Here is a 24,665-nt window from a genome sequence, read left to right on the forward strand (position 1 = left end):
AAAATAAAGCTTCATTATGAACAACAATACTGTCAAAAGCCTCTGAAAGGTCTATTCCCACAGATGAATCTCACTACCACGTTCAGAAGAATCCTTCAAAAATTTTCCCAGTGTCCAATGAGCATGAGCGCAGACAATGCTCTCAATGGTTGCATGATCAATGGTCGAGCATGAGCAACGGTCGGCATGAATTGCAGGCATTAGGGTTCTTTCCAGGTTTCAAGATTGACGTTACCGAACCGCAAAGAAAACTATCCGGAACAACCGAAGACTTATATATTTCGATATATATCTATGTATTTAGAATCAGCATAAAACAAAACAATTTTGTTGATGCGCCAAGTGTCATCAAAATTCTGTTTTTGGTTTTGGTGAATAATGACCCGAGTCGTCTCTTATTTGCAATTTGTTATAACTGACTGTATGATAAGATTCTCTTGTGATAAACTATTTTATTTGTAGCCTATTCATTTTATCAGGTTGAATTTGGGCATTGAAAGAAACAGGGGCAATTTGACGGCTGAATTGTAAGCATAAATTTTCTTTCGCTACTCTGTAATTTTCTTCTCAGTAAAATATATGGGATTTCATTGGATCCCTCTTTTAAAAGGCTGTAGATTTGTTGTAAGACACCTAACATATTGCGGGTCAAGGAACTTAGTTTACAACAGTGCTCAATGATAATGTTTCCTCGGTGGGCTAGGCATCTGAGGTATTGAATATTTCTTCCTAAATTATTCGAATTGAGAGCCTGTGTTCCATCGAAGTGCCCGCTCATGTTACTTGCAAAATCATAGCATCGAAATAACAATTTGTCTTCATTGATACGAGCTCTCTGTAATAATAAGGATAAGGATAAGGATAAAGATCCTCCAGAGCCATTGCTGGCGTATAGGGCGTCGAATCGACGTTTCAGTTATACTCCGTAATACTCGTAGATATTTTTTTCTGCAAGATTGACTCCTTTCTTCGACTCATAGTCTACAGCGGCAAGTAAATGCTACTTAGGAGATCCCTCTTTATTAGGGCACCTTACACCTAGATCTAAACGCTCATCATGGCTGACAGCGGATGTTTCGTTTGCAAAGATGCAAAAGAAGTTAGCTTCATAGATAACTTTGAAGACCACACTGCCTTTCCACGACGATAGTATAACAGTTCAAAATAGGATGAAACCCTTTAATCGAGAGTGAACGGATATAAATGTTTTAACTTTGATATTTCCAACAATTAGAATTAATTCATTTTGACTATTACTTGAGAGATAGCTGGTGACAATTGGTTTGTTTTGGTTTTTCATCCAATGGCCCATCTATACGATATCGTATTTTGAAAGAAGATTAGCTAACTCAACGTAATTTCTCCCATCATGATACCTCGCACAAAATGTCAACGTAATTTCTCCCGTCATGATACCTCGCACAAAATGTCAACTTCTGTTTACCTAGAGTGGTGGTAAAATCTAGCAACATGTATGTAATGCGGAGCTCTCTTTCCCTTTCTTTTTATGACTCTATATCTTTCATTAGTTTTTCGTTGTTAACTAAGCTTGGTAATGATGAATATCTCTATATGAAACAAAATAAAGTCACCCAAAGAATCTCTGTGACCTTTTAAATAAAACTGAGTGACGAGCCTTAACCATCTTTCTGCATATTTTTTTTCAGTTTCTGGTTTCTGTTATAGATGAAGAATCTTGTTTTTGTTTTTTATTCAAGACCAGTTCAATTGGAAACAATGAACAGGCAAAGCAGTAAGCTAAATCCGTGTCAACATTATGCTATAGTCGTGGGTGCTTGCAGTGTCAGTTTCTGACAGACCAAAACTGTTGTTAGAACTCTGGTCTTAAATTTTCTTGTCTATTGGAAGATTGATTTTTGACTGAAGTGGTCCTGATTTAATAAGCTTTTGGGACTCTGAAAGTTGTTTTTTCCTGAGCCTTGGATTGTACTCGATAATTACAATTCCAGCCTATTGTATACTTTCGGTTTGTTTTAGGGAGCCAATTTATTTCTGTCTACTTCGCGCAGGTGAGGCAGTCAATTTTGCCATCTTTGCCTGACAGAAGTCTTTGATGACAAAGCATTGAGTCATTTTCTAGGGACAGACTGGTTTATGTCGACTTTGCGCACATTAAGTATTAAGTTTCGTCAGGCTTCGTCCGACGCAATGCCTTCTAGAAGCCTAACCTCTCGCCGAAATGAAGGCGACTTTTGTCAGGCTTTGCCTGACAAAAGTCCTTTCTGAGAACCTTAGGAAGGAGGTCTTCCTTCTAGTGAGGCTCATGCATATACATCTTGTGTATTTTGTGTGGGATCCTGGAATCAAGGCGTTTAATATAGATAGCGCTAGAATCCTTTTTGTATCTTGAATGCATGCTCACGTGCTAAAGAATTATCATCCAGAATTTTCTTAACTTAAGATCACTAGTAGGCTATCCTGCCAAAAAAGCCAACCTAAGATGTCTATGTTTAAGCCTTTGTCTTATGATGACGAGGAATTGGATACCACTGAGATTTCTAGCTTATGTATGAACTGTGGTGACAATGTAAGTGTCAAGGCAATCAACTGATTTGTGTCATCATGTTCTATTTATCAAAGTAGACTGTTGAAATTCTAAGCTAGGAGGTAATCTCTTCATGTTTAGACTAGCCTAAAGGACCCTAGTTGGTAAATTTGCAGCAGTTCATATTTCTGATCTACAAATAAAAAGGACATAGACTGTCACACTAAACATTTTTTATACTATTTATAAATATAATAATTACTTTTGGCAAAAAAACAATTTTGACCTTGCCTATCTTAATCTAAACTTTCTAATCTTACCCAAATATGTAGTCCATGTTGTAAATTCTCTATACATTTATTGGATCTAAAATTTGTTGCTATTGGTTCAATTTACAGGTAAAGTGGCTTTAACAAGAGTAATACTAATAGAGGAAGATGCTATAAACTGTGTCTAAAATAAGAGTAAAAAGTGTCATCTTGGAGCGTCCATAGAGGGCTTAAAATTGAATTTGCTCATAAAACAACCACTATATTTAGAAAGAGCATACAAAAGGCATCAAGTAGTGCTTTCACTTTACTTGTTTGTCAGAAATATAGACTGCTTCATATTTACTGTATAATCTAGACTATATATTTGAACAAGAGGGTAAAGTATAGCAGTGCTGTAATTAGAATGTAGGCCTATTAATTACAATTATTCTGAATATGATAAAGCAAGAATTGTTGTTCCTAACACTTTTATATAGCTTAAAATAAGAAAAAAAGGCATCATTTTAAGGGTCCATAAAAGGCTTTAATTTTTAATTTGTAAGTAGATCAATTATTATATTCAGACAGAGCATTAAAAAGCATTGAGCAGCATGTTCACTTTATTCCTAGGTCAGTAGTTTAAACTGGCACATTTTTGTCTGAAAAATTTGGGAAGCTTATTATGCACCAGGATTCCTTGGTAAATTTGCAGTTTACAAGATGATTTAGCTATGATGAAAATGAATATATTACTTGGTACTTTTTCTTATGCTCTTTTATCACTTATTAATCACTTATGGGGAAAATTGGACCTTGAGCCTTAAGTGGTTAAAAGGCCTCAAAACAGCCCTTAGTAACCAAAAGTTTAAAAATCTATTTCTAGAAACAGATGGCTAGTGAGAAATTTTGCCATTTGCAGTTGATTCAGGAATATTAATTATTATTTTCCTTAGTTTTAATAGTAAGACATTATTTAGAAGCAATTTTGTAGGAATTGTTGAAAAGAGCCTAAAAAACCTTTGAAAATGATGACACAGCAAAATTGACATCATTTCTTTAAAAATTTCTGCAAATTTGTTTTTCAAATTAACATGTTACTATTAAGACTAGAGAAAATAATAGTTACTATTGTTGAACCAACTGTAAATGGCAATTATTACCCACCAGCCAGTTTTCTTGGAAACATCTCAAATTTTTTGGCTACTATGGGCCATTTTATCTTTTTGGGCCCCATTTAGGCCTCAAAATTTGATATAGTTATCAAACTATGAAAGAGCATAAGAAAAAGCATCAATTGTTGTATTTACTTTCACCTTAATTAAACTATGTTTATAAATGCATATTTACCAATTCCTCCCATGAAGAAAATACTACAATAACAAAAGAATATTACTATTACATTTCCACTAAAAACAATTTCTTAATGTAATAGCCATACTGTAACAATTCTGCCCCTCTCCCTGATGAGGTCAGATATACCTCAAGGTTGTATGCAAAACTTCAGAAGAAAACATGATAATTGTAAATTACTTCATAATATACATAAAGTCTTTATTAATAAAATTTTTATGGTTTATACCATATCACTCTAGATTTTAAATGTATTTATTTTAATGAATTCATCCAATTGTTCTTGTCAAACAGTTTATGTTAACAAACTATAAATAAAGAATAACTTAGGCCAATAGTAGAAAGTGGAACTCTACAAAAATGAGTTTTGGGGCAGAGATTAAGAACAGCAACTCTTTAGAAGTAGACATGCTAGAACAAAAAGATAAACATTTTATTTCTAATTTTATGCTCATTTTTATAGTTTGGTTTGTTTTTTGACAATTCATTGGTGCCCCCACTACTGTTCTCCAGATAGCCCTTGGCTCAGAGCTAAATCTTGGGTGCTTTTCTTGGGGGGGGGGACAAATGTAGATTTTCCCAGTATGGTAAGTTTATTATTTTTGCTTTGAGTGAAAGTTAAACATATTTTATGGGGAAATAATGGTATTGAAATCCATTTATTTCACATATGCTATTTATCAAAAGTGTTGGTTTTATCCACTCACATTCATTTCTACTTTTTTTGAAAGATGATATAATATTATTGATTTAAAAAGAATTTTACTCTCTAAAGTGTAACCTGAGCCCAGTAAAATGGTAATGGGTTAAATTAATCAAATGCAAAGCATAACATGAAAATGGAGCCACACATAGAGATAAGCTGAAAACTTTGAAGATAACTGGTTTAATATATGGTGATCCAAATGCAACTCAAACCATGAAAAAGAGTATAAAATTGGCAATTTAAAAATGCCTCTCTTTTTCCTATAGCATGTCTTCTTCTTGAGAGCTATCATTCCACAATTGTACAAAAGAAGAATCTTTTAATGTACCCCATACATTGTTACCAAAACTGGTATGGATTAAGAATAGCAGCTCTTCAGAAGAAGACATGCTAGAAAAAAGAGAGACAATGCTAGATTGCTAATTTCATCATTGTCTTCATGGTTTGGTTTGCATTCTTTTAATTCATCCCCAGCCCTTCTAATGGTCTCATACTGTCTTGAGCCATTTGGAAAAAATTAACATAATTAATGAAAACTGATTCAAAAAGAGATGAAAATGGGGAAAATAAGGAAATACAATTCATTGATAGTTGCTGCATAGTAAAAAATAAAACTTCCTTTACTTTATTTGGTTAATTTCTTTGTATAACCTAGGCAGGACTGAATTTAGAGGGGGGGGGGGGTCAAAAGGGGACAAGTGCTTTGGGCAGCAAGCCTTGGGTGTTAGGAGAAAACAAGCTGAAGAGCAAATTATAAAGAAAAACTTACCCCCAAAAGAGAATTAATTAAGTATTTGAAATTATCAAAATAACAATATGGTACCTAAGTATTTTGTCAAGCATAGATGCAAGTTTTTAGTACCCTCTGGCCTTTCATTCCTGTTTTGCTTTAATGGTTCATTTGTGTATTAAAATGATTGAGTGATGTAATGGGCATGGGTGATGCTTTGACAGTAGTCTGTTTTCCTGCTAGTTCAGTCCCCTTGTTAATAATTTTAAGAGTTTACTAGGGTGCCAAGTCACAAAAATGAAGGGAGGCAATGATTTTACTGTTTTTAGTAAAGATGCTAAAAAAAAAAGAATTTTTTTTAAATCCATGAAATATATTCCAGCATATGTATCTAACAACACAGTGACACTTTATTTCATTAAATCTGTTGCAGTAAAAACCATACTTACATCATTACTCCATGTTTAAATAGTTTTAAAGTTAAAGTTGTAAGCTTTAAGCTACAGAAACTGTCATTAATTGTTCCCAAGTAAACTTAGTATAATCACAACCATGCCTGCATTTTTGTTTAGTTTACATTTAACAGTTAGGCAACTCAGTGCCAGTCAAAGAAAGTATAAACCTTTTTTTTTACCAACTAAAAGCCCCCTATTGTATCTAGTCTTCATTGGCAGATAATGATTTTCTTGCAAGGAAAGGTGAGACAACAGGGAGAAAAATAATAAAGGAAAGAATAATAATGAAAAGAGAGGCAATAAGTATGCTAAGAAGCAGTTTGTATGACTGGATGGTTTTAATCATCTTATGTATTAATTAAGACAAGCCAGGATCTGTTCTCTATAATTTGTGAATATGTTTCTAAGATATAGATGCCTTATGACTTGTTGCACCATTCATGTCAAAGCTCAACCCAACTCTTAAATTTGCACATTGAAAGTAAGATCAAAAGCTTAAGGCATATTGGTGAATCTGTAAAATTGGCAACATAAATAGCAGCACTAGTAGAAATAGCTTATATATAAGCATGCACTCATTTTGGACCCTTTATTCATCAGTTGAATCTACATTTCTTCTATTCATTTAGCATTATTTTGTGATTTTGTAGCCCTTACCCTTTTCTTTTAGGGTATAACAAGGCTCTTGTTGACACAGATTCCCTTTTATAAATCTGTAATTTTGATGTCATTTGAATGTGAGCACTGTGGCTACAAAAACAATGAACTACAGTCTGCAGAGAAAATACAAGAAAAGGGTGTCAAATATGAAGTAAAAATTAAAGAAGAAAGCGATTTAAATCGACAAGTTGTGAAATCTGACAGTGCAGTTGTCTGCATACCCGAATTGGATTTTGAAATTCCTGCACAGTCACAAAAAGGAGGTAATATTCTTTGTCCATTTCTATACCTTTTTCTCCTTCTCAATTGATTGTTGTTCAAAACTGTCTTTTGTTCAAATCAAATTGGATTTTTTTTTTCATATTTAAGGATTAGGTAAGAATAGTCTTGTCTGTAAAGCACATGGGTCATTTGGTAAAACAATCAAAATATTCCATGCAACTGGCCACCATTGTTGGGCCTGTAGGTTTTGTCTAACTAGGGGGGTACCTGTTGCCATTGAGCTATGACAGTTCACCAGCAGTTTCTACATTGCATGTTGTACTTGGACCTTTGTTTCTGAGTGAAATAAATTTTCTATTGCTGGTGGTACAATAATTTAACTTATTGCCTCCGCTTAAATAAGCTGGTAGTTTTCACCACTGGCACAGTGACCCAAAGACAAATTTTACATAGAAACTAACACCTTTAGTGTAGCATTGCTGTTCATATTAATAAATTATAATAAATTTAGTTTGTAATAGAGAAGAAACTATGTTCAATATACAGTGAAAGCCTATGTTACAAATCTGATTAGCATAACTTGGCTCAGTGCACATGATATATACAATTTGACCAGCAACCTTCATGATAATAAAATGAAAAGTGTCTGTAAAAATTGCTGTCATTAGCAGTCTGCTACCCCGGCAAGTAGCCTCTAGACTATGATGATGCATCAGTAACTTCCAGGTAGCAAATTATAATTTTAATGTGATGTTCCTATTCATAATAATAAGTCTAAATAAATTCGCTTCACAGGGAATAGCTTGAAACAAAGGTTGATGTATATGAGTATATTATACAGAATATGTTTTGGGAAGTAGCTCCTCATTTGTTGTAAAAAAATTCCTGTGTGTTGAATTAATATCAGTTTATTGTGTAGAAATATTTCTTAGCAAAATATGGCTTTTTTCAAAGGCAATCTTTTTACTAAAGTAGAAATCAATCTTTTGGGGTTAATGTGGCGATAATGAGCTCATGTGTAAGGGATGTATGTACAGATTGAATGCATTGCTGGTCTCCAGTAAGGCTTTTATTCCAGGTAGTAGATGCATAACACTTCACATTTTCTTTAAATGTAGCAGGTGTTTTCTGAAAAATTGTTGGTTTTGTAGGGGTGCAAATAACCACATTTCTTCACATGTTCTATAGAGTTAGCTAAATTGCAAAAGCCACTAAATGTGACAAATTCTTTTAAAATAAGTCATTGAACAGCTCTATGATTTTCTTGTACCCTGCTATCTGAGGGGAACAGACAGAGAAAACAAGGATGATGTTTACGCAGATATTTTAGTTTAATCAACTTTTCATGTTTTTCAAGCCAATAGATTTTCCTCGTTAACCAAGTCAAGGGACAGTAAGTTTTGTATACAGGGTTTTGGACAAGGCGGTTCTAATATTGTACTTCTTGTTTTGATCTGACACTCTTTTCAGGAGCTATGTACTATTGTATTTTTTAGTATTGTACATGATCGTCTCTTACAAGGTGGCTAGCAACTACTGCAACCTGGATAATGTAGAGCTCCTCTTACTCTTGGCCAATTGTGTTTTTCCTTTGTTGTGTCATGATTTATCCTCCCCCTGTTTCTTTTTTCTCCATCAAGCAAATCAAAGCCTTCAATGTCCATGCATAAATGTTGCACTATGAGTCATAATCTGATAAATTATCTGCTTTTTTTTATCATGAGAAATACTAAAATTGGTCTGTGGGAACTTACTTGACAGTTTCTACATGTTGTCTACATTTTTATATCAAATTTATGGTGTTTTTCCTTACACAATCCTAGGGGTAGCAAGCTAGGCACAAACAAAGTAGTTTACTTTGGGTTTTACTTTGGGCTTTGGCTACAACCACCACTAGTAATGGACATTTTCATAATTATTTCTTGAGTAGGAAGTTGTCTGTTGATTTTTTCTATAAGATATTATTCTTGTTGTCTCTGCAAGCAGAAAAAGAAGTCCCTAAAAATGTCGTTATTAATATGTACTAATTCTTGAGAAACTAAATTTTTTAGACATAGGCTGTCAAAGTTAAATGACTGAAATTGATTCCTTTATTTTTCGATCGTTACTGATTAAGTCCAGTAAGTCTTTCATAAAAATGTACAAATTCTTGAGAAATTAATTTTTTTAGAAACAGGCATTTAAAGTTAAGTGACTGAAATTGATTGCTTTATTTTTTGATCGTTATTGAATAGCTCCATTAAATATTTCATAGAATTGGTTATGATAAGTATGATATATGTCTGGCTAAATCTGGAATCAATGAAGCACAGATTGGTAAGTTTGACTTACAGTTGCTATGGGAAAAAAATTCTAAGCCTCCATGCCAGTGCTGAATTATTTCTATCAATGCAAGAATTAGAACTTAGCTCATTAATGTATTGATCAATGTCATGTTTCATCTATGTTGTGGTATAGCAGTGAAATTGATGCAAAATGGATTTAGTTTAATTTAATACTAATGCCTATAGGTTTTTTTTTGTGCGCTTATTTGCAATGTACTTGTTATTGTGTTATATAAATTCTAAGCTTTGGCTGGAAAACCTTTAATTTATTTTTTTATTAATGCACACGTTTTGCAGAAATTACAACTGTAGAGAGTTTACTGGCAAGAGCTGTTGCAGGATTAGAGCAAGACCAACCTGCTCGACGAGCGCTTGACCCCGAATCTGCCACAGCGATTGACGCTTTCATTGAAAGGCTAAAACAGTGTAAAAATTTGGAAAATTCATTTACAGTCGTAAGAATACTTTTATGCTATATTGGACAGGTAAATTACGGAGGAATCCGGAGCAGATAACATGCCTCAAAATGAAACAGTATGTTTGATTCGTTAGTTATCTTTGACAAAAGAAAAAGAAGAAAAACTGACTCATGCTTGTAAAAGCATACATTTTAGCAATAATTTTAGTCTTATGGGAAATTTAGACTCCGCATAGACTGCCCAATACGGTATCATACTTCATTTGACGGTTTATCATCAGACAGACTTGTGTTCTATTTTCTTTAATTATGATGATTCAGACACACTGGCAACACTATCCCTTGTTTGTAAAAAAGAGGTCATTATAAATGATGTTAAAAAGGTGTGTAATTGAAATTAAAGCGGGGTAAGTGATAGTGGCAGTTACATTTTGTATTGTAGATATAAATTCTAATGTTCTTGCAAGGTTAAAAACATCCCTTTGCTTTCTTATCTTTTGTTACTTTGATTTATCAAATAGTCCGTGGTGACGAACTGGCTGCATGGAAGGATCTTTCCATGGAGTAATTTTTCACGGGGAAAGAGGAATTTTCCATGAAGCGGGCGCCGAATTTCCCAGAATTATTTTAAAAACGGTCAGAAATTAAATAAAAAACAAGTTTTTTCAATCGAAAGTAAGGAGCAACGAAAAAAAATTATTGCATAGATAAGAGTGTTTGCCCCCTCGTCAATACCTCTCTCTTTATGCTAAAATGTTTTTATTACTTTCAAAAGAACTATTTATTGTAATTAAAGGACCTTTGTGATTTAGGGGGGTCATTCTTAAAGACTTGGAACATAATTTGAACTTTAGCATAAAGAGCAATGTATTGACGATGGGGCGAACTCCTTCATCTACGTAATAATTTTTATTTTATTTTTTTTTGTTCCTTACTTTCAGTTGAAAAACTTTTTTTTCTTTTTATTTGGTATTCTTTTTAAGGAAAGAGCAGTCAACAGTTAATGCTGACAAATTATTTTTTATGACTGAGTAGAGGATAGAAGTGTTAATATTTCTTTCGATTTTTGTTTTTTAAAGTTGTGATTATTTTAAAGCTATCGATTGTCTGTATTAGTTGAAAGATTTAGGCTATGAATTATGCAAATGGATAGCATGTTTATTGGAGTCTTATAAACAGTCCCTCATATCTTAGGGTTACAGGTCTATTTAAACGAAAAAAAGTCAATGTAACAAAGATTCAGAATGTGGCTTAAAAAAAACTTCCATGACCTAAACAAAAAGTAGAACAATAAAAAAATTTTCATATATGACAGTGGAATTCCACTGTCTCATATTTTGTTGCTATTTAATTCCATGACAGTGAACCAAAGTAAAAGAATGAATGAAATTTGTATACAGTGTATATGAACTACCAATTAGTCCTTTCACCCCTTTGAAATTCCAAAAAGTATCATCAAATATTCAGAAATCTATCGACCTCCTCGGAAACCAAATCTTCTTATTCGTTAAAAACCAATCATCCCAATAAAAATTCTAAATTCTATTGATGGGTTGTGGGAAGTGTGGGTACTTGAGTTACCTATCTCCAGCAGTCTAAGACCTATAGGCCGGCCGGCTCCAATCTTCACACTCCCTTCCGCTCTCTTCTACACTCTCCAAAACAAATGATAAATTACCTCTTTTTTTTAATGACTTCATAGTGAATCAATGATCATTAATCAATTTGTCTTTCCTTTGAAATATCAGTAGATACCTTAAAAATTTTCTATCCACGTGCCAAGGCAGGTTAGAATTTAGGATTGCTGTGTAGATATTTGAATATTAGCCGTGTAGCAGTGGAGTTTCAGGGAAATAGTCTCCACACTCAGGGGCTGACAATCAATTAAGACATCCTGAATAGTTTAATCAGCTATGAAGCAAACCTGGCATAGAGGGGAGTGATGTAGCTTCTAATTAAATAATAAACTATTGAGAAGAAGGGCACCTGATTTCAGACGGTAATATAGCACTGTGTGTAATCTACTATGAAAAGGAGATAAAAATAAATTTACTGTGACTAACATTAGATCTTTGTCTAATAATATCACGTGAATTGAAGTCAGAGGGAGTACTTGGGTTTAGCAAAGAAACTTTGGCTACTTGTAAATCAGAAGTACCATTATATTTGATCGCTTTATGGCTTGGAACATGTTGGAAATAAATCTTGTTGGCTTTAGCCTGAAGGTTCCGAAGCTGTGTTCTAATGATGAACAAAATCTTATCATTGGCAATTGTATTAAATTTTTTTAGTTACAGTATTGCCGATTTGGAGTTAGAAAGGCAAATAATATTATCATCTGAAAGGCTATAATTTACGAGAATATCTAGGGCCAGGCGAATAGCACATAATTCAGCTATCAAAAGGGAAGATCCCAAAGGAAGGGGTGAAAAAATGTTAAGACCCAATGATGAACTACATACTCCTGCTCCAGCGCTCTCACCCTGGACAGATCCATCTGAATAGATTTTTCTGTGATTAGGGTACAACTTCGAAACCTCGAAATTTAGACAGAGGAGTATGCCTGTGCAAACCCAGACCAATTTGAATGGTTGAATTTTGTAGAGATTTTGTGGTTACAAATGCAGATGAGGAGCAAATTGAGAAGAATTGGATACCATATTCTATATTAGAACTGATATATAATTTATAAAAATACAAAGTAACATTAGTATGGCATCCCCATTTACTTCCAACAAGTCTCTTTAGAGCACAAAGTCTCCAAATGATGATGGATTTCAAAGAAATAATATGTACATGCCATAACATTTTAGAATTTATCCATGAGCCATGTAGCTGAGTTGCAATATGGGATCACTAGATAGGGGATCGCAATAGGGGATCTCTTGAGCAATTAATAAACATAATGGCTTTGGTTTTACTAATTGAGAAAACCAAAAGCTGAAGAAAATCTCTGAACTAATCTTATATCAAGTTGAATAAGGCTTTGAAGAATAAGGCTTTCCAGACTTCCAAATTATCAAATCATCTGCATAAAGGCCAAACAATGAGTGAGATAATTGAAATTCTGAAACATACAAATTGAACAGAAAGGGTTTGCTTGCTCCCTGGGGAAGACCTCTAGTAATGGACTCGTCTCTTCCCTAATTTAAGTTATGAATATAAGTTAAGGGCATAAATTACTATTTGTAGACTAGTAGTCGCCTTCGCAGTGGATACATTTAGGAGATGTTGAACATCTAATTTCACTACAAACAGGGCGATTACAAAGGCAATTGGGGCAGATTGTGTCAGAGGAAGGGCAGTACTTAGATGTGTGACCAAGCTTAAAACCTTTCGAGCATTGAATAGGCTTTCCTTGGTATGATTTATAAGCTTGCTTTATGCTGATCAAAAAGGAACAATGAGTCAAACTGGGTACTCACTGGCAAGATAAAAAGGACACTCATTGTTTAGTAAACCGTTTGCATCTGGTTTGCCCATCCCAGGGACTTCAAGGACCTCCAGCATTTCTCCCTTATTATTCATGAGACCATTTTTCAGGTATTTAGTTAATAGTTCGATTGGGACATTATACATTACTATTTTCTGTGTGTTTTCTATAGTTGGAGTCCACCATTCAGAGGTAACTGGTATATTACCAACTATATTTTGGTTAAGACCTTTGCAGGTATCCTTTCTGTCTTCGAACAAAACTGTAAGAAAGCCATCTCTATTAACATTCACACTGAAACTAAATCTCAAAGATTTGAACAGATTCATTCTAATGCTAGCGATTTTTTTGGTAGCAAGCACTTTGTCTTTTACTGTTGAGGTGAAAAGGATGATGGGTTTGTTCTTCAATTCCATAGCTCAAACTGTGGTAGGGATTTCTTTTATTTCAGGAGGGCTTTTCGCGTTTCTGATTTCTTTTAACTGTCTGAAAATTATCATTGAGCTGGGAATCAGTTTTGGGGTTTAGGGACTCTGAGACTGTTATCATAGTATTATTCTGGCTGTCATCACTAGAGATTGGAGATACAGCAATGACATTTGCAACTATGGGGATGTCAGTGTCTGAATGCCAATTTGATGGTTGACCCCCATCTCTGAGGAGGCTAGAAGGGCTAAGATACACACAGTTAAGGAAAAGAAGATTCCAAAATAAATCCTACCCACTATAAGCTTAAAGGAAAAAGTAATAATATACTTTCTAAAAAAATGATAATAAAGGCTTAATTCCAATCACTGAGAATTGAAAAGGATATCAATAATACAAGTTTTTCGAAACATCTGGCTAATTACCAGAAACAAAGCCCTTTCAAAATTTGAATCCTAAAACAAACCATTGCGCTATATAAAACTTTTTTTTTATCCATTATCTTGAAAAATTTAGGTTAAAAGGTTGTTTGGTTTCCCTTTATGGCTTTATAATAGAAAAAGACTTTGTGGTGTTCATATTCATTTGAGCTAGAACGGAAGCCCTTTAAGACCTGTGACGGCAATATTTTTCAAGAATTGAGGCATAAGTTTACGCGTACAGGTGAGCCGGAATGATGTATTTTTATGAAACTTTTGCAATCGGCATACTTTGGGCCTGTTTAAAGTTGACAATATCTACGTGACTCGGCTCCTATTCTTTTAAAACTTATTTGGGACCATTGAAAAGTACTAACAAAAAGTAACTGAAGTATGTTGCTGCAAATGTTTGTTTACTTGTTGTTTCTTTTGCTACAGCCAATGCAGTACCGGCAAGTTTTTTCCATAATCCAAATTATAATATAAAATTCTAAGAATATGGAGCCAGGGGATTAATAACTTATTGGTGATTTTGAGCATTTTTATCTGAATATACCTGTTTACTGAAGAGCATGAGAACCTACAAGACTGGAAAATTGCGCTAGTGTCAACAAAAAAACCTTCACGCCATCTAGCGTTTAGCTACAGTTGTCATTGTTCTCAGTGTAATAATAAGAATAACTGATTTTGTTTGTGTAGTCGGTGAAATTAGTGTAGTAATGAGTGTCTTATCTCAGTTTCTGACAGGAAGACAATTACAAAGCTCGAAAAAAATGCAAAGTTTTGCCAAATGATAGATGGCGTTGATGGATTTTTTTGTTTACCCTAGTCACAGTTCCCACTCTCATAAGTTGCCCATAATCTCTGCCTCTATACATTAGACATGAGGTAGGATTTTGTCATGGAACAGGATTGCCACACTTTTTTTTCGAACACTGGATGAAAGTCATGTCACAATACTACTGCCAAGAACTGGTACAGTTTTTATTTATGAAAAAAATATTGTTTCACCAATTATCTAGTAGACAAAGTGTTCAGAATCTTTGATGCTTCCATATGCTATTGAGTGTAGATTATGCTTAGCTAAATTACGTTTGGCTTCTAAATTTTAACATTATAGATGAAAATGGAAAATGGAATTTCTCACATTTTTCGAGCAATTTTGACTTGTTTTCTGTTGTTGATTTTTTTTCTTTTTTTTTCAGGTGATTGATGATCCATCTGGAAACAGTTTCTTTGAGAATCCACATGCACCACAAAAGGATCCAAATATGAATACTTGTTACTATACAAGAACAAAAGATCAAGATCATTCCTTAGGGATCTATGAGCAATCTGAAATTACTAACGACCCAGTCCCAGAAGAAGAAGAAACAAGTGCTGAAAATCTTAGTGACGAAGTTCTCACTTTTCAGACAAATTGTCCTACTTGTAATGCTCCATGTCAAACAAACATGAAAGTTACAAACATTCCCTTTTTTAAAGAAGTTACAATTATGGCTACTAACTGTGATAACTGTGGCCATAGAACTAATGAAGTTAAACCAGGTGGTGGAGTAGCTGAGAAAGGTACGAGAATAAGCTTACGAATTACAGATGTCTCTGATTTCAGTCGTGATGTACTCAAGTCTGATGATTGTTCTTTTTCTATTCCTGAGTTGGAGTTTGAAGTTGGTTCTGGAATTTTGTGTGGTCGTTTTACAACCCTTGAAGGCTTACTAGTTTCCATCAAAGAGTTAATAATTACCAATGATCCTCTAATAAGCGGTGATAGTGCAAAGAATGATATCAAGTTGAAGGTGGAAGAATTTTCAAAAAAATTGGATGATGTTTTAGCATGTAAAATCCCAGTACATATTGTACTAGATGATCCTTCTGGGAATAGCTACATTCAGAATTATTATGCTCCTGAACCTGATCCAGAGATGAATATTGACCATTATGAACGATCTTTCGAGCAGAATGAAGAGTTAGGTTTGAATGACATGAAAGTTGAGGGCTATGAAGAATTTTAAGCCGGGAAAGCTATTTATTTTTGTCATTTTAGACTCATTAGATACGAAGATATCTAAAATAAATTGATTTTGTTGTATAGTTCGTAAATGCTTGGAGTGTTAATACTCTGTTTGTGGTGGCAATATGGAATGGCCATTGCATATTTTAAAGCCTCTCTTTTTGCTCGTTTTTTAGCATTAACAGTCTTGCTTGATGCCCCCAACTACTTGATTTGATTTCAAAATCAATGGATAAAAGAAAAATAATAACAAATCTATTTGCCATCGTTCATCAATGCTCAACCCCCTTTTATCCGACCTTGCCCTTACGCACTAAACCTTATACTTAATACTGCCTTTGGGAAAACATTGTTTGCCTCACCTCTGCACCGAAATATATCAAATAATGAAATATACCAAAGTAAGGTTAAAATATGATACTTTAGAAAGGAATTCGGACTATATATTTTCACATTAGGGATAATGGGGGTAAAGCATAGCGGGTCTATTTCTCTGGCGCTCAATCTTAATGAAACAATAAACTTCAACAGGTTATTGGAGGTGATAAGGTCGCTGTCGGCGACAAAAGCTTAAGTATTTTCCATCGAAAGAAGTGCGCAAAAAAGTGTGATTTATTGATATTCAGATATTTATCCCACCTGAGAAACAGTAAACGTGTGGAAAAAACCGGTGTTCTTTGAAACCAGGAGGGGTCACAACCCCCCTCGCGAGTAAGTTTCTATTTTTGCTTATTTTGTAGGCTACAAGATGACGGAAGTTATTTTAGCATCGATTCAGGCATTATTCGAAAACTTACAAGCGATGGATTTGAAGCTGAATAGCCTGCAAGAGACTCAGAACTCAGCAAGCCGAGCAATATAACATTTTTCAAATGAATTAAGAGTTGACATGACGGTAATAAAATCAGAGTGGAAGATCGCCAACGGAAAAATAAGGTTATAGAAAAGGTTTCGAAAAATGTATACTATATTTAAGAAAAAATATAAAAATAGAGAGAACAGTAGATATATACGATGAAGATTTATTTAAGGTTAATGTAGGAAATGGAAATTTAGAGAAAGAGATGGAGAAGATTATTGAGTTAGTTGAAGTAGGCAAAGTAAGTGAATCAGCATGTGACTTAGAAGAATCGCTGGGGCAGATATGCGAACTATGGAAAGAGAAGAAATCGACGAAAACATTTTTTGATTATGAGTTTGAGGGTCTTCGACTCATTGTGCAAGAGAGCCTGAGGAAAGTACGTTCATCCCAATCGCAAGGAAGAGAATAATTTAAGAATTCACGGGGAGAAAAGAGAAAAAGAACTTATTAAACGATTCAGAGAAAAAGATACACATCAAATCTGGAAAGCTGTACATAGGTCGCTGAAGGGAAAGGCACACAACACGTGTTCTTTGGAACCTGAACAGTGGGACCAGCACCTCAGGACACAATCGGTAAACAGAAACCGAATGGAAAAAGATCTCCAAAACATTTTACCAGAAATTATACCCTTTTAACCCCTGACAGAAGGAGATACGAAATTGATTTCACCGATTTCGGAACAGGAGACATGGGAGGCTATAAAATCAGCGAAAGAAAAAGCTACAGGTCGTAGACAGAATTCCACTACGAGTATGAAAAAAGGCTAAAGAAGTATGTATACCAGCTTTAACTATCATTTTGAGCCACATATTTTTTATTGTGCAGCTGGCCAATAGAATGGACAACATCTGTTGTTGTACTATTATACAAAAAAGGAAATAGCAAAGAATTCTCGAATTACCGACTGATCCAGATTTCTCCCATATAGTTAGTGATATTTTTTGTAAGATAGTAAATCGTCGGCTAAGAAAATCGCTAGAAGAATTAGGGAAATTAATAGAGGAGCGGGGAGGGTTTAGGAAAGAGGCGGGTACAATAGAGCAGGTTTCTGTTTTACAGTATAGTTAAAAAGGAATCCTGAAAAGAGAGGGTAGAATTTACGTAGCGTTCCTGGACGTAAGAGGGGCTTTTGATAATGTGATAAGAGCTATGCTAGTTAAGTGACTTTTGGAGATAGAACTGCCTGTAAGTTTTGCTAGATTAATTGTAAGAATATATAGTTCAGTAGGTCTTTTTGTTAGAATACTAGGTAGGGTATCCGGGAGAATATTGACGCGAATAGGTTTAAAAGAGGGATGCCCACTGTCACCGATTTTGTTCAACATTTACATTAATGATGTAGTTGATTTCTTCAAGGAGAAAAGCGCTCAGAAAGTACTGATAAGTGTTTCGAAAATATGCATGCTTTTGTTTGCTGATGATATTGCTCTCATAGCACAATCGGCAAAAGACATGCAAACATTAATAAACATAACGGAGGAATATTAGAATCTGAAAGGATTAGAATTAAATAAGAAGAAAACGGTAATTGTGGTTTTTAGGAAAGGTGGAAAATTAAGGAAAGATGATCAATTTAGATATAAAGGTGATTTTATAGATATTAAAAAAGAATTCGTGTATTTAGGGGTTAAGTTTTTTGGAATGGTAAGTGTACACAGGAGGTTAAGCATAGAGTGCAAAAAGGATATATGTTTAAAAAGGATAATTTAATTTTAATAAGTGAGGTTGGAAAGTTTAGGGATTTAGCAATGCATGAATATTTATTTAGGACTAAACTCCTTCCAGTTATACATTACGGATGTGAGCTGAGGGATTTTAGAGAAAACGAGGAGTTGGAGAGAATGCAAAGGAATTATTTGAAGAGAATTTTCGGGGTCCATAAATCTACTCATAGTGTTGTACTGGAGGGGAATTTGGGAATAAGTAGGTTAAGAAAAGATAGGCTAATAAGAATGGCGAAGTTTTGGATTAAAGTTTTGAGAAGTAAAAATAGGCTAGTGAAAGAAGTGTATTTTAGCTTTTTGGAGGATAAAATAGAGGTAGGGTGGCCGCAGGAAATTAATAAAATTTTAGATGATGTAGGATATTTGTATTTTTGCAATGAAGGTAAGGGATCGAATTCAGATACAGTGGTTGATAAGGTAAAAGAAAGGTTACACGAACAAGGAATAAAGCAGTGGTTGGCTCAGAAGGAGGCCTCGGATCTCTGAGTCTGTATAGTAAGGTGAAGGACACCTGCGGGGAAGAAGTTTATTTTAAGTTGGGGTTGAAAGGGGAAGAAATAAAATGGATTTTGAACTCAAGGAAATGGTCGATTGATATTGGGAAAGAGAGAAAAAAGTTAGGGGGTTATAGTATTAACTCAGTTCCTTGTGCTATATGTGGGGAAGTGATGAAGATATTTTTCATTTTTTGGAAAATTGTAAGGAATTGTTAGATCTGAGAAATCAGTGTTTTTCCTTAGTGTTGACAGATAGAAGGTGGGTGGAAGGGATTGTAGGATCACGAGTTAAAATGACAATAAGGAATCTGGCTAAGCATGTTGGAAAAGGGCTCATACATAGTGAAAGATGTATCTCTTTGTAAATAATTTCGTGGAGATTTATATATAAAGACGAATTTTCTTTTTAATTTATTGTGTTTTCTATTGGTTTTGTTATGTTTATGTTCCGTTTTTTTTTTCTATGGCCTGAAGGCTTTTTTTTGGAAATATATACATACATATATCAAGGCAAGGTTAAGATATAATACTTTAGAAGAAATTTGGGCTACATATTTGCACATTTGGGATATGGGGGTAATGTATAGCGGGTCTGTTTCTCTGACGCTCAATCTTAATGAAATTTACCAAAGTAAGATTAAAATATGATACTTTAGAAAGGCATTTGGGCTATATATTTGCACATTATGGGGATGGGGGTAAAGTATAGCGGGTCTGTTTCTCAGACGCTCAATCCTAATGAAATATAAAATATAATACTTTAATAACCAAATAATGGAAACTAAAGAGGTACTCCAACCCCCTTATGTGCAAATATATAGCTCAAATTTCTTTGTCAAAAAAAACATCGACAAAACACCGATTATACTTAGATGAAGAATAAAACGTAGGAGGTATTTCATAGAAATAGCCGTTTCAATTTAAGAAAATCAGTTTTCTTTTAAAAAAATGAAGTTTGAACTTCAGAGTCCATTAGTTTATACTATCTATTTCGTGTCATTCCCTGATCAGGCGGGTCCCTTGACTCTACGAAAGAAAAAATGAATAACGTCATAGATAGAATGAGTGAAAATTTGTAATTTGGGGGAAAAAAGTTTTGGCTCCTGGTTTTAAGGTTTTATCAGAAAAAAAAAATTCTGATAAAAAAAAGGATTTTACAATCAATCGAGTGAAATCCTTACTATTTCCTTTTGCTATGTTTCTAAGATTATTTCAATGAAAGTGCTTATTTTATATAGATGAAGCTTCTTCTTTTTCCATTTATGGATCATGGTTGTTATAGTTTACCACTAGTTAAATCCAGAATAATAAATTTATATTCCACCGAAACCACAAAAAAAAAAAACAAAAGTGAATTGTGCTTGCGAAATTCTAAAGAATAAAGGTGAATTTGAAGAATTTTGTCTTTTCAAACAGTTCGTGGTAACGAACTGTAGTAAGGAGCGACCCGGCTCAATAGTAACCAAAACTCTAAAAAATGGAATTTTGATACCAATAGCTACATCAAAAGAATCGCATTTTAATGCTGGTTTTAAATATATAAGTTTCATCAAGTTTAGTCTTACCCATCAAAAGTTACGAGCCTGAGAAAATTTGCGTTATTTTAGAAAATAGGGGGAAACGCCCCCTAAAAGTCATAGAATCTTAACGAAAATCACACCATCAGATTCAGCGTATCAGAGAACCCTACTGTAGAAGTTTCGAGCTCCTATCTACAAAAATGTGGAATTTTGCATTTTTTGCCAGAAGGCAGATCACGGATGCGTGTTTATTTGTTTTTTTGTTTTTTTTTTTTTCTTTTTCCCAGGGGTGATCGTATCGACCCAGTTGTCCTAGAATGTTGCAAGAGGGCTCATTCTAATGGAAATGAAAAGTTCTAGTGCCCTTTTTAAGTGACCAAAAAAATTGGAGGGCACCTAGGCCCCCTCCCACGCTAATTATTTTCCCAAAGTCAACGGATCAAAATTCTGAGATAGCCATTTTATTCAGCGTAGTCGAAAAACCTTATAACTATGTCTTTGGGGACGACTTACTCCCCCACAGTCCCCGTGGGAGGGGCAACAAGTTACAAACTTTGACCTGTGCTTACATATAGTAATGGTTATTGGGAAGTATACAGGCGTTTTCAGGAGTATTTTTTTGGTTTGGGGGAGGGGTTGAGAAGAGGGGGATATGCTGGGGGAACTTTCCTTCGAGAATTTGTAATGGGAGAAGAAAATTTCCATGAAGGGAGAGCAGGATTTACTAGCATTATTTAAAAAAAAACAATTAAAAAATAAAAGTGAAAAAGCTTGTTCAGCTGGAAGTAAGGAACAGCAATAAAACTTAAAACAAACAGAAATTATTACCCATATGAGGGGCTCACCTCCTTCTAATACCTCGCTCTTTACGCTAAAGTATTTTCAGTAATTTCAACTACTTATTCTACGGCTTTTGTGATTCAGGGGGTCATTCTTAATGAATTGGGATAAAATTTAAGCTTTAGTGTAAAGAGCGAGGTACTGACGATGGGGCGAATCCCCTCATATATGTAATAAAAACATGAGAATACAAAAGTTCTTATAGGGACGTGTGGCCGTACCTTATTTTGTAAATAACTCTACTCTAGATAAACTATGGTGGTCATGTCAGTGAACGTGTGGTAAACAGCGATGCAAAAATTTTGAAAATAAGAGCTGGGATTTTTATGGAAACTCGAAATATATACGTTGTCTAGACTGGAGAAACCTGAGAAAAGTTATTCGCACAAAATTCGAAACAAAGCTAATTTATAAGTTACGTAAATCTTTTACCAATAAAAAGATTCGTAAAAAATTAAAAGTTCTAGTTGCCTTTTTAATTAACCAAAAAATCGGGGGGCAACTAGGCTTCGTCCCCCGCTCTTTTTTTCTCAAAATCATTCGATCAAAATTATGAGAAAGCCATTGAGCCAAAAAAAAAATATGCAAATTTCGTTTTGATTATTCCTCTGCGGAGAGCCAAAATCAAAACATGCATTGATTCAAAAACGTTCAGAAATTAAATAAAAAAAACAAGTTTTTTTAACTGAAAGTAAGGAGCGACATTAAAACTTAAAACGCACAGAAATTACTTCGTATATGAAAGAGGCTGCTTCCTCATCAACGCCTCGCTCTTTACGCTAAAGTTTTTTACTGTTTTAAAAAGAAGAATTGAGAGAAAGAGTCAAACTTTAGCGTAAAGAGCAGGGCGTTGATGAGGAAGCAGCCTCTTTCATATACGAAGTAATTTCTGTGCGTTTTAAGTTTTAATGTCGCTCCTTACTTTCAGTTAAAAAAACTTGTTTTTTTTATTTAATTTGTAAAAGAAACGGTGTTTTCCAACTGTTTATTGCCTTTCTCTCTTTTAAATTCACAGGGATAATGACCCTTTATCTGCTAACAATTATTCTTCAAGTCTCCTCCAGATAAATACACGAACCTCGTATATACCAAACCTCTTTATCTCCAGCAGTAATTTTGAGTGTGTGCATGGATAAGTTTCATAGAAGGGGAGTCCCAGAAGAAAGTGGTGATGGAAAAATCACCATTACTCTTTGAATCTTTAATATTTTGCATAGAGGAAAATTTATGGACAAATTCAAATATTGTTTTAAAACTTAAATCTCCTTTCTTATGATGTCATGCATATTTGGTGCTTTATTTTACCGTTAGTATTTGGTAAAAAAAAAATATCCCAAATCTCCACATTTGGTGTTTTATGACACCATAGCATTTGGGGCCCTAAAAGGGCTCTTTTAATACTTTCAACTTTATAAATTTAACGTGAATCAAATGACGTAGACCTAAAATTACAGTAATAAGATTTATGACAAATTCAAACATTGTTTTAAAGCTTAAATCTCCACATTTGGTGTTTAATGTTACCATTAGCATTTAGAGACCTAAAAGGGCTCCTTGCATGCAGAAAAATTCGCTTCTATTCTGCCGGTAAATAAAACTCAAACAAGCTGCTGTCAACTTGCTAAAACTAGCAGTTTATGTCCTAGAAAAAAAGACCAGGAAAGCAAAAAAATAAATACAGGAGTTCGTGCTGATAGCCTATATCAGGAGACTAGATGGTCAGGAAATTTATCGTCACTTATCTCTGCAATCAAATGCCACTTATAAAGATGTTCAAAAAAGCATTCATCTAATTTTACTACGAGTCAAAACTATAAGTTGTTCAAAGTAAGTACCTTTCGTTTTGCTGGCGCTGGAATCTTGCGAGACGTGAATTTTAGCCAAAACATTTAGTCAAAGAAAAGTAGAATGAAACATATATAATATACACGTATATATACATATACATATATATATATATATATATATATATATATATATATATATATATATATATATATATATATATATATATATATATATATATTTATATATATATATATATGAAGTTAAAACATGTATAAATCTGTCTTCTACGCAATTTTCTAAATCTTAAAAATAGGAAAACAATAGGTACTGTGCCATAAAAACATCCACTCATGACATAATTTAGGCTCTGATTCCAACCCTAAAAGTGTCATTCTCCTAACCCAACCATTTTTTAAGATAGCGAAAAAGCCCTCGCCTAGAATTTGTACCTTACTGTAAAATCCTAACCTTACTGTAACTTACTGTAAAATTCTTTCTGTACCTTACTGTAAAATCCTAAACTATATTTGGAGAATAACCTAAACAAAACTTGTTTGAAAAGTTCAGGTTGTACTTACTGTAAATGTAGTCTTTTGGAGCTGCGAGAGGTTTCTTAGTTTGAAATTCTCTCAATCAGGGCCATCTTTATTGCAGTGTGAACCCTTGGTAAAGAGCTACACTGGAGCCCTGAAAGTCCACTTAAGTGTACTGACAATAGGAAGACCCCAATACTTATTGGTTTGTCGACAAGCGCCCATTGGGTTGCATGTTAAGACGGCCATGTTTATGTATTGATAATTATTTTTGTACTTTATTTTTAGCATTAATCCGTTCTATTTTCTTAAAAAAATAGAATAGAAGAAGTTTGTTTAAAAAAAAAAACAACTCTTGTTTCCGCTTGTTCAAAAGAAAAAAAGAATAGAGAAACGTTTATTTGTGTCTTTTTTTTCCAAAATGGTAAGGTACTTCCTGCTTATCTGATAACTTTTCTCGGAATTAAGATTACATATTAAAAATTTGACCATCAGTTAGCAATCAAAATGTAAATTGAAAAGTTTTTAGGACAGTGTCCGCGCCATTCACCAAAAGGGGTTGGAAATGGAACTTATACAGAGGTGGGCCTGTGAAAGGGGCTTAAGACGGAGTGTATCAACTGTTTACCAAGGGGGTTGGAGACGGAGTGGGAATATTGTTGACCAGGGAGGGAAGGGCTGGAGATGGAGTGGTTTCATTAGTAACTAACAGGAACCTTAGACGGAGCATAAGCATTGATGATCAAACTAGGTCAGAGACGAAATGTACACACAGTTGGTCATCATCAGTTGTATCTTAATATACACACTAGGGAACAAAAAGATTCAAGACGGAGTGAATTTACTGTTGATCAAAGGGGCCCAGAGGCGGAACGCACATATTGATCATTTTCTTGGATCATTTGACTTGGATCATTTTCTCCGGAAATGCCCAGTGCTCTTGGATTTACGGGAAATTTATTTCCCTGGGATTAATTTGATGCT

At 34.2% G+C, this 24,665-nt stretch overlaps 1 protein-coding gene across 1 annotated transcript; it reads left to right on the forward strand.

Annotated features, from left to right (window-relative positions):
* Positions 1 to 2,349: 2,349 nt before the first annotated feature.
* On the forward strand, positions 2,350 to 15,992 carry LOC136029320 (zinc finger protein ZPR1-like). Its single transcript, XM_065707589.1, has 4 exons — positions 2,350 to 2,548; positions 6,669 to 6,921; positions 9,502 to 9,659; positions 15,106 to 15,992. The coding sequence occupies exons 1-4, from the start codon at positions 2,462 to 2,464 to the stop codon at positions 15,913 to 15,915; spliced, it is 1,308 nt and encodes a 435-aa protein (XP_065563661.1). The 5' UTR covers positions 2,350 to 2,461; the 3' UTR covers positions 15,916 to 15,992.
* The last annotated feature ends 8,673 nt before the right edge of the window (positions 15,993 to 24,665 follow it).

The sequence above is a fragment of the Artemia franciscana genome, chromosome 7 (assembly GCF_032884065.1).
Source record: "Artemia franciscana chromosome 7, ASM3288406v1, whole genome shotgun sequence".
Lineage (NCBI taxonomy): Eukaryota > Metazoa > Arthropoda > Branchiopoda > Anostraca > Artemiidae > Artemia > Artemia franciscana.

Bases quoted from the DNA above. Each gene is read 5' to 3' on its own strand.
- LOC136029320 (XM_065707589.1), top strand. From the start codon at position 2,462: ATGTCTATGTTTAAGCCTTTGTCTTATGATGACGAGGAATTGGATACC. The intron at 2,549-6,668 runs GTAAGTGTCAAG...CTTTTCTTTTAG, and splicing joins GTATGAACTGTGGTGACAAT to GGTATAACAAGGCTCTTGTT. The intron at 6,922-9,501 runs GTAATATTCTTT...CACGTTTTGCAG, and splicing joins TGCACAGTCACAAAAAGGAG to AAATTACAACTGTAGAGAGT.